Source organism: Ptiloglossa arizonensis, chromosome 13 (genome assembly GCF_051014685.1).
Source record: "Ptiloglossa arizonensis isolate GNS036 chromosome 13, iyPtiAriz1_principal, whole genome shotgun sequence".
Lineage (NCBI taxonomy): Eukaryota > Metazoa > Arthropoda > Insecta > Hymenoptera > Colletidae > Ptiloglossa > Ptiloglossa arizonensis.
The window spans coordinates 4,450,037-4,461,392 of NC_135060.1; the positions used below are offsets into that span (position 1 = coordinate 4,450,037).

The 11,356-nt window shown below is 38.0% G+C and overlaps 1 protein-coding gene across 1 annotated transcript in view; it reads left to right on the top strand.

Annotated features, from left to right (window-relative positions):
- LOC143154152 (potassium voltage-gated channel subfamily KQT member 1-like) overlaps window positions 1-11,124 on the top strand; it is a 96,760-nt gene extending 85,636 nt beyond the window's left edge. Inside the window, exons 12-14 of the mRNA XM_076326025.1 lie at window positions 2,362-2,518; window positions 8,598-8,720; window positions 10,998-11,124. Coding sequence (XP_076182140.1) covers window positions 2,362-2,518; window positions 8,598-8,720; window positions 10,998-11,099 — 382 coding nt within the window. The 3' untranslated portion in view covers window positions 11,100-11,124. The remainder of the gene's footprint in view (window positions 1-2,361; window positions 2,519-8,597; window positions 8,721-10,997) is intronic.
- The last annotated feature ends 232 nt before the right edge of the window (window positions 11,125-11,356 follow it).

The window sequence follows — 11,356 nt, forward strand, 5'->3', positions numbered from 1 at the left end:
TTTTGTAAACGATAGAGTTCTCTACACTGACACGATAATTTCATTTTCTTTCTTTACTTTTTTCATATTCACCTTATTGTTACGATAATAAACCGTTCGATGAAAACAAATCGAAAACCTACCGAAAATGATACTCTCAAAGGACGATACACACGGAGAAGGAAAGAAGTTTAAAATTCTTTAGTTCCACCTTCGTTTACAATGCAATCGATATCCTTAAAAAAAAAAACCAATCGTTACCAGGGTGACTAACATCGACGAATGAAAATTAAGGGCAGAGAAGGAGAAAAAATTTGCCAGAAACATCCTCGAACGCGATCACTATCGCGCGGCATTGACATTTAGGAACTCTGTTCCCGAAAGAGGAATGGAAAGTTACACAGCGGTGACGGTTCTCGTAAAAGGCTCTTTTTTTTTTTTTCTTTCTTTCTTGAAAAGTATAGAACGTAAGTGCTTTTTTCACCGGTGCATTACTCGGCTTCACGAACGGCCTACATTCTTTGCTGCGCGCGATACTCGAACCCCTAACACAAAGACAGTCGCCGTCAGATTTACTCTCTCCCGGCTCTTCTTCGCGACGTACCCCTTGCGTTTGATACCGTGTTTCTTCCTTTACCCTTTTATTTGGCTACGCTTTTCCACGCTTTCTCGGTGAAACGTGAAACAGTTTCCGAAAATAGCCGCGACGATGGTGGTACGTCGAGACGCGTCAATTTCGAATTACGAATCAAGTATTTCGGTTCAACTGTTTTTAGCGAACCTGGACCCTGCGACAAATCTATCGAAGAACGTATGATAGATATTTAGGAAAATATTCGAGGAATTATCCAGCGCTGGTGGTTGTAAAATAAGGGCGTATAAAGTTCTAGGTTATACTTTATCGAACGAGGTGGTAGAAGTAGGAACAAAACATTAACAAAGCATACAGTTAGTTTTATTTAACGCGACTCGAGACGCTTCGACAATTTTCCAACAACGAGTGCCCTAAAGGTTCTTCTCTCGTACCTTACATCCTCGTACGCGTTCTCACTCCATGCGTCTGGTCACTCACGCTCAAAACCTACCCTTTTAAAGGGTCATTTGCCCTTTCTTCGTCGAAGAAAAAAAGAAATTTCGTTTCCATTTCTGACACCTTCGAGGATTAATTTCAAAGGAAGTTTCGTACCCTTAACTCCAGAAATGGAACGTTATTTGTCATATACCAGCGTTTTGCAAGAATTTAATTTTACAGGAGGCTTTTTTTTTTTTAAATGAACGTTGTACAATATATCGAATTGCTAAAAAATTGTATCGATTCGAAACCGAATCGATTGAATGAAACGTAACGAAAATTCTTTGTAAAATTCTCGACGTAATGATTTTCCTTGTGTTTGGAGAACACTTTTCGAAACGTTTAGAAACCAACGGTAACGGTTAGCGTTACGAAACCAATAAATATTCTCCATCTACGGAATCAATTTTCGGCTGAACGGAAATTAAAGTTATTCGAGAATTAAATTTGTTCGTCTCTCGTGTATGAAACTCTATTCGTTATCTACGCGAGACTGCACCTAACGCCACGAAGAACCGTCTTTGCTCGAGGTAAGCGGTGTTGAATCGTAAACAGTCGTGGAACGGCCACTTTTCTCGAGAATGTCCTCTCAACTGCTCGTCGAGAGTACGTGAGTGGTACGCGTGTCGTTTGAACCAGGTTGAGAAACCGTGGGTCAATAGTGCAAAGTGTTTTCCTGCAATACAGACTATCGACGGTCAATATTGACCTAACGATTAACGGACGTGGTCGTTCCCCTTGAAATAACAATTGTTTCGCAACGCGGGAACCGGTAACGCGTATCTCGCAATTGTAATTTTAAGGTGCGCTCGATTACTCGATTTCGAATCGCGAGATTCAACAATTTTCCTATTCTTCTCTTCGAAACTGCTCGCTGAAAGTTTCGTGCCGCGTGTGGGTCACATTGGACCCAGACGGATCTTTACATCCCTCATTTCTACCATTAATGGTGGTAACGAAGTACCACTTTTCTTCGGAAATTAAGAAAGGTACGATCGATTCGAGATGTTCGTCGCGTAATAAGTGAAAAGTGGAGAACGAATAGTACGAAACGATTCGAGTCTCGTTTCGTAACAAATTACAAGTCAGTTTCCGTTATTCGCACGTTCGCTACATTAAGCGAGAACCTTCTGAAACAGATTCGCGGGAAAATCAATCGTTCTTGATCGTAAATCAACGACAAGAAAACGCCACTCTGATAAAAATGATAGTCACTCCGTAATAATAGCCATTCCGAAACGTGCTCGCATAGGTCGCGAACAACCCCTGTGCACCGATCGGACGAAAAATCAAATTTCCTTGATTTTCAGGTTGACTGAAGCCCATCGAAACGCCATCAGAGCGATCAGAAAGATCAAGTACTTCGTCGCGAGGAGGAAATTTCAGCAGGCCCGTAAACCCTACGATGTACGCGATGTCATCGAGCAATACAGCCAGGGCCATTTGAATATGATGGTCCGAATCAAGGTGAGTGAATTTTTCTATTCGCGACCGCAGTGTACCTCGATACACTTGTTTCAACATTTTCGAGCGAATAAAAAAATATGGAGCTTCGAGTTTCTTTGAGGCTGTCCTGGGACTAAACTGAGCTTGGTTATCTTGCAAGTCTTGAATAATTTTAAACGATATGAATAGTTTAAATCTCTTGAATATTTTGAAAGTTTTGTATATCTTGAGAGTCTTGAATATTTTAAATGTCTCGAAGATCTTAAGAGCCTCGACTGTGTTTAAGGCTTTTAAACTTCTGACAAACTTGAAACTAACTTTTGTTACAGGGATATATTATGATTCTTGTTACATAATTCGGTCCAAAGAGTTGACCAGAAGACAACATTATCGATAAAACTATATATGTATCTTTGAAATCTGATTACTTTTACCGATATATAACATTACGGTATCAAAACAATAATACGAGCAAAAATATTCTATTTACAATAACTGTTGGTTAGAATTTCTCAAACCAGAATGAATACACTGGAATGATCGTGTTTATTAAAATTTGCCTCTTAATTTATATCTCGTTATCAACGTTTATCGATGTACCATTGTATAATTGTTTTCAGAAGTTAAGAATAATTTTAGTCGACATTCCAGATATCGGGGATTTTAAAAAGTTTTCGAGTCGCATCGGTGTTGCGAAACTTTTCAAGATTCCTCGTTTAAAAATATCTTCACACGATTTGATTTATTTATCGTTTTATCGTGTCGGGTGCAACTTGTTGGAAACAAACTAAAAACGATTCAATCTTCGTACGAAGAATAATACGAGTCGTGAATGCTATTTAGCATAATTGGTGCTTCGGAACGTGCGCGATTAACCTAGGAATGTTTATTCCGTTACGAAAAGAATTTCGTCGCGAGATTGTAAATTCGACTGAAGAATTTACTTGAAAATGTTCAAATACGAGGAAAGTCCTCTGTTAGAGAATGTTGAAGCAGTTCACCGAACAGTAATAATTTTGTAAATGACAATGCTCGGCGCGCATACTTCGAACTCGTACGATTTCCAAGTTCGTGCGTTAGGAAGTTCGAAGTTGCAGTTTTTAATACGTCCGGTTTTAATACACCGAAAGTGACTAGCTCTCTGACTACCAGTTCGTAAGGAATACCAGTTCTTAAGTTCGGGATGGTCTCGATTAATATTCGAACGAGCCCGAAGATTGCACAAGTTCTGTAGTTGGCACGATTCAAAGATTGCAAAAGTTTCAGCCTAAGTGTCCGTCTTACGCTGAAACATTAAGTACGATTCTCCCCTGTACGGTGTTACTGCAAAGATGCAGGCGTAGGTGGGTGCATCAATGAGAATATTTAGACGGTTCCCGGAATTTTGCATGCTCAGAAATTATACAAGCTCTTCGTTTCGGTGAAACTGTCTCACGGTCTTAAAATCCATGCGTTGCTAGATATTCGTCAAGCTTTCTATTTTATCTCCATTACCCTTAATATTTATACGGCACGGTAACATAATTGGAAAGTATCCGAGTGATAATGTTAGGTACGACAGAATATACGAAAAGAGATCGAACAAAAGAAGTGACGAGCGTTTGGAAGTAATTAACTTCTTCCGGGACAGTAGTTTCTAAATTATTTTAAATATAGTAAAAGCTAAAATTGTAAATGTGATGAATGTTCGCAATTAAATTTCTCAATGATGCGACACGGTAAGATCGTCACAAGATGTGTAGATATCAGGAATCGGTATCAGTTTGAATTTTTATTCATTTGAAAAATATATTTCGTTTCTCTGGTGATTAATGTATCATCAATTTCTATGGAATTCGTGATGTTAAATAAAAAGAAATGTATATACTCTGCTAATACACGTTCGATTAACGGTGTTATATTTGCTTAGCAAATTACGACGATATTCAAAGTAGCAATAATTGCTCGAAACTTTTAACTCGAGCATATTTCTCCCACATTTGCTCCATATTCGATCATTTGCATCGAGGATAAATAATTTATGAGATATTTAACAATAACAATCGTGGCTCGCCTGCTGGTGCATTAAGTACCTTTTACTTAAGCATCGTTACATCGTCTAATTATCTTAAGTGCAATCTTGCTTCGTCTAGTGTATAGTATTCCTTTTCTTTTTTTTCAATATTTCGCCTTTACTTATCGTACGATTATCGAACGTTTAATCACTTTTCGTCTAAAGATCGAGAGCTGAAATAATGGTAAAATCACGAACATTTGCAGCGCATTCGTGAGAATATTCAGACTTTGGACTTAAAAGATGTAAATTTACGGGTAGATTTGTGACCACGGAACAGTTTCGAAATATTCGAGACTGGTTTCCCGCTGCAAGCTTCCAAGATGGAATTTTGATTAAGGGAAAAACCGGTTGCTTTGAGACGCTCCGAAATCTTGGTAGTTCCTTTGCTAATACGAATATTAATGTTTACCTATGTACATATATAATACACGACAAATACGCCAGCGGGGCTGTAAACGGAGAGATTCTTCTTGTAAAAATAAATCAACATCTTAGAAGCACCGAGATCAACAACTACGTCGAATGAAGCGGATATATTTCGAACGCATTGACATCGGTGGAAAATTCTTTCATACGGTTACCAGTCGAACAATCGTCGAACCTTTGATCGCAAACATTTGAAAGTTTCCGTATCATCGATGCGGATAACAACATTAAGCATTTCAGGTTACAGCGCACTCTGGGTGCAGGGACAAAGACAACGGTTGTATCGCGCACCGTTTCTCATCAGGGAAATGCAGATTGCGTGTCGACAATTATTACGTCACTGCCAATCGAGAACTGAATAAAGCCAATGTCAGCTCATAGAACAATGAAGTTGTCAATACACGTAACCCGCCAAGGGGCGGATTACTTGATCCGATGTCGACATAATAGTGTACCAATCTAGAGCGTATCGAGTATCGTCGTGCATGCGCTTTGATATTTTAAGAAAAATAAGGCTAACCTTCGCCCAATACGCGACATACTTATTTCGTTACGTGTAACTCTTTATTCAAGAGTTATTCGTAGCGCAGAATTTCTCCAACGAGGTGTACATCGATTTAGAGTCGAATAGGAAATTTTCTTTCTTTCGATGCACGCGCAACGAATCTTTCTTATTTTTAATTTTCCATGAAAAAAGTTTAGAGAATAAAAACCGTACGAGAGATTCGAAAGATTAAAATAACATTTAAATTACGGAGAATATTCAATTTTAAAGCCTAAATTACCGCTATTGTATGTTCGTTTAATTATCATGATACTACCATGCAGTGAGTTTCTCTCTGGGATTCATTTATATTATTATTACCGTTATCGTTATCGTTACTATTATTATTATTGTTATTATTATTATTATCATCATTATTATTACTTATAAACGGAATATCCTCAGTTTACCTTAATTTTCGATTTGTGAAAAATGGTTCGAAATTTCCAACGAGAATTCACTAGGGTGGTTCGGCCGGAAGGAACGAGAAAACACGATGATTATTCCCGGCGAAATTGTCGATCGTGCTAATTTAACTTTGGCGAATACACGACCTTTTGTTCGAGAAGGGAGTTTCGAGCGAACGTGGCTTTATTATATATCCGTAAAATCGATAACACCCTTAAACCTTCGTGCTGGTACGATGGATGTGCATTTCCTGCTTCGCACGACTTTCGACATCACGAAAACACGAAAAAGGATGCTCCGAATGTATTACCGATATTAATATTTAAACGATAATTCAGATGGAAGAAAATTCGTACGCTAAGGAAATCCAAAGTGGTCAATGTTCCAGTATGAAAAATCATGAATCCGCTACAGTGTTTACCATGGTACAATAGCTTGCTCGATAAGTTTCGTCGTTCAATAAGAAATGGAGCTATTAGGTGCGTCGTTTTATCTTTCCGAACGTGATACTACTGTTTGAATGTAAATGCGCACTTTCGAGTTTGTCGTTTCTTTAACGCAAAGAACATTTTATACACGATATTCGACTTCTGACTACCGACCGTAAAACGAAAGCCACTTACTCTTTACAGAAGTACGAAAAAAAAGTTTTTCCCAGAGATTTTGCCAAAAATGTCTATCTCTATCTACGGTGGAAGTTATTTACGATTTGACCCAATCGATACTGCTATTACTACACTTTACACAATTTCCATTTGTATAATTTCATATGAAATTCGATAATATTCCGCACAAGATGCAGTATTATTTTCAACGTGCTCAATCCCATTACAATGAACAACCTACATTCGTCAAGCAGAATCGATGTTACATTATCATCGATATCACAGGAGTTCCTGATGTTCTCCATTAATTAATCCGATTAATTAATTGTAGTTACTGCACAATTATTTCCAATACTGCAATGCTCGGCAAATTTTGTATTTCATCCGAGGATAATGAACGAAGTATGTTATACGTATTTTTGAAAATACGATCTAATTTAAACGTTTGGTATGTAGAGAATCAATGCTCGGAGAACGCATAATCGGGTTTTATGGTCGTTATTGGTCGTTTGTGAGATTAACCATTATTCGCGTCGTGTACACTAAACGCCAACGTGAAATTATATTTATTCAATATATATTTATTTTTTAACGGAATTTCAATATTTTTCCATGAAACAGTACTTTATTGGGATTTCAATGAATTAGTATTGGATATAAAATAATGAAAATGTTTCAATACTTTGTATTTTAAATGTCTTTAATACGTTTCGGCTGATTATTTATGTAGCAATTATGAAGTGAGCCAATATAGTACATTTTCTAATCACCGAGACTGACTTACCATCGTTAAAATTAATGAGCTTCTTTATTATTTTTATTTCCCGAGGCAAGAACGGGCTATCGACATCTTTATTATAAAAATGAATAAAAGAAGTTTAAAATTTCCCATTTTTTTTTGTTGTCATTTCATATTTCCCAAAAAATGTCACGTTAAATTAATACTCGTGAACAAAAGAATCTCGGCCTTTGTGAAATTGTTATACCTTGTAGGAAATACTGCAGAGCACTAATTTGTCAAAATTGGGAAAAATCAATTATATTATTCCCGTTTTCAAAAACTGGTTATTTCTCAATTACGACGGACGAATGAAAAATATGAAAAATAAACGTGTAATTGAAAGAAATTCGACACTTTCGAAATTGTTTTATCTGATAACTAAATTTCATGTACAAAAATGTAACCTGAATCAAATTATTCTGAATTCTATAAACGAACAGTATCGTATAATCTCGTTAATCTTAGAACGAACTCGCATAATCGGTAATTAAATTCCAAACGTGTTCGATTTCTCTGATATCGATAATATTCTCGACAATCTTCCATTCGGGAGAAAAGTCAGGGGTCAACGCGCCATTTTTAAACACAAGTGATCGTGTTCTACGTAAAAAGTGGTGGAAGTTTCTCTTGATCATTTTCACGTAGTCATCGTTCCTTTTCACTCAAGAAGGATATCTGAAACGAAATCAATATTCGAAGCATAGTCGACCGCGACCTCAAACACGAAACCACAAACCAGAACCAAAATTGAAGGCCGCCATATTATATCGAAAGAGATACCACCGAGTGTAAACTAAAAATTGAAGGATATCGATTTCCGTAAAAAGGTGACTGGCCAAAAAGAGGAAACTTACAATTAGTTCACTACTAATGTACGATCAAAATTGGTACATTTATCATCGATATTTCTACGACAATATTATTGCTAGATCGATAAGAATGATAATAATCCGATTGGAGTCATGTTTGGACTAATTTTCATCGCAAAAGTCTCGAGAGTGCATAGGTGACGTAAGAATATAAAAATCTGTATTTTCGCTCCGTTAGTATAAATTGTGTGTTACAATTACTCGAATACGGTGTAAAAATGCTCGTTTAAAAGTGGAATTTCTCTATCGAGTAGAGATCGTAAAATATGTATATTCGTTTTGAATATTCGAAACGATCTTACGATTAACTCGGTTTGTTTGAGGGCAGCTCGAATATTAAACGTATTCGGTAGTGTCTGTGATTTTCAACGTTATCTATATACCAAGCATGTAAACCGTACCTTTTCACAGGAGTTACAGAGAAGATTGGATCAGACCCTGGGCAAGCCAGGCAGCTATCTGGCAGGAATCGACCGGGCGGGCAACGTGAAGCCGATGACGATAGGTGCACGTTTGTACAGGGTTGAGCAGCAGGTGAGTCCCTTTACTCAGCTGTTGTTCCTTCTTTATTCAATTTAACAATAATGTTCCAATCGGTTCTATTCTTAGTCGTTCCTTACCGAAATAAGTTCGAACGTGTTTATTTTCGTGCTCGTTAAGAGCTCTGTCTTTCTTCTGACCTTACTCTTATATTGTTTTGAACGTTATGTCATTAGTATCGTTATTAAGTATTATCATTATTCGCATTGATTTTACTTTTATCAGAGATATCAGCACGAGTGCGACGTCACTCCATTAATTTTGTACTCATCGTCTACACTGTTACTATTGTACACCGTCACTGTTATTCCACGTCCTTAAGGAATATTGTCCCAGGCCAATAAATATCTATCTATCCGTCTGTCTGTCTGTTCCGAACTTCCGAGCAGAGGTCTGGAAAATCGAGTAACCTAGTACTCGGCTGGCCGATCGAATGCATGCACGTTACCATAACTCGAATAATGGTAATCCACCGGTTTAAGATACATTTTTTCAGACGATGAAACCCCACGAATGCGACAATAGAGGCCGACAGAGAATTATTAGCAAATGACATTGTTAATAATAAGCGAAGAGGCACGTTTGAAGGTTTTTACGAAAATTACAATAATATTTGTCTTTAAAGAGAGTCACATGTACCGTGTGACACATATCTCGCAACTCTTGAACTTCTATCGAAAACATTTATCAATGTCGCGTATAATTTTGACGATATTTGTATAGGTCGATTAAATTGAAACACCCTTTGTATATAGAGCCAATATAGGTGAAATAGACTTCAAAACCGAAATTGATACACGAATGTTAGAATGTGGATTGCTACTGACCGCGCTATTTTGTTGAAGTTGCCGCAGATTGTAGTGGTCGCGGAACAAATAATATTTCGATCATTTTATTACAGTGAATCATTAGATGGAACAACGTTATTCGCTAATTGTTCTCTGTCATTTCGTGCCACTATCTTAAACAGTTTCGTTACTCGAAGAATTATGCTAAAGTTTCGATAGGACTGTTATTAGCAGTCAATGGCAGTCTGTATTAACTTTATCGTATTGTCTTTATATTCGGGTATTGACATCGATTAATCGAATACCGGAATAAATGACGAAATTGGTTCGACTAAGAGGATTAGTTCCAAGTATTCTTTCCAGGCATGTTTCTCATTTTTTTTTGGACGAAATGTTTCCAGACCCTCCATCGTATCCTCTCCTCCCTAGAGGATCACAGGTGGATAGGTGTAATGGCGGTCATAATTCTCAATTCTGCAGAAGTTTGTACAGTTGCAATTTTACTTGTTATTCAATTCGATTGAAGCGAAATTCGAACGATTCTTAAATTTGTATCACTTTGATACAGCTGCTGATAAAATTTTCATTTTTACATCCGCTCTGTTTCGCTAAGTTATTAACAATTGAAACACAGTTATTTCAATATTTCGTGTTATCTTCAATCGTTGACTAGAATCTTGAAGTATTGAAGAGCACAACTCAAAAAGCACGAAATACGTTGCGTATTATCGATATTATCTATTAAAAGTATTTACCTTGGCAAATATTGGATCGATTTTTGTGTATCTTGATTTTTCAATCTGTGATCATTTCTAGCTCCGTTCTAGTCTGGTCTTTCGTACTAGAAAGTTTATAATAATAACCGTGAACAACGAAAATTATGAAAACTATGAACCATCGTTGTCTCATAATTGTAAAATACATAGTATTCGTCACTCCTGGAATTGAAAGTATTACAACTGTACGGTATAGTTGTTTTTACGTTCATATTACGTTACCGAGTTGAAAAATCGAAAAGCGAGACAATGCCTCGTTTCGGATAAGAGTACAAGGATTTTGTTACAAATCTTCGCAAACGGTGAACCATCGCGAAGCGTTCGGTTCTTGTTCGATCATCCTGCACGTGCAAAAGAAACGAAAAAAAAATATTCAAAATTAAACGAAACGATCGGTTACGAAACGCGTCCTCGCGAAAACTGTACATCGTCCGAAACATTGAGAACAAACATTGACCTTGTCGTTTATCGTTACACGGTACAGAAACGGGAGTGGGTAATGCGCCAAACGATCGGATCATCACCGACGATACAAATGGCTCTCGTAAAAAATGTTCTCGTTCGTTGAGCCCCCTCCCTGCTCCGCGATTGTAATTTATCAATCTTTTCGCCGGGTCGTTGAGGAATGCCTCTGCCCGAGACGTAAATAGTTCCTCGTCCGCGGGTAGAGGCAAGATTGATTCTTACATGGAAATTTCTGTCCGCAGTTGTCCGTGATGGACAAGAAATTGGACCAGCTGGTCTACGTGCTGAACGCAGTGGCACAAAAGCAACAAATACCCCTGAGGAGTGTAGAGGACGACGTGTAACAGGAAGCCTCCGGCGAGCTCGTGCCATCTGTTACGCGATCACCGGCAATCCCGTGGACTCTGCCCCGCGTCACCATAACCAGCATCGCTCCGAGCATGCTCAGCGAGAGCGGCTGACGAGTCACGCGAGTCGTTCCACTCGGTCAGATGCAAGCCGTCTACGCTCCTGTCCGACGATAATGCGCCGAGACCGACGAACGAAACCACGAGTCGTGCTAAAATGACCATTCGAAGGGAACTGGACGATCAGACGTTGC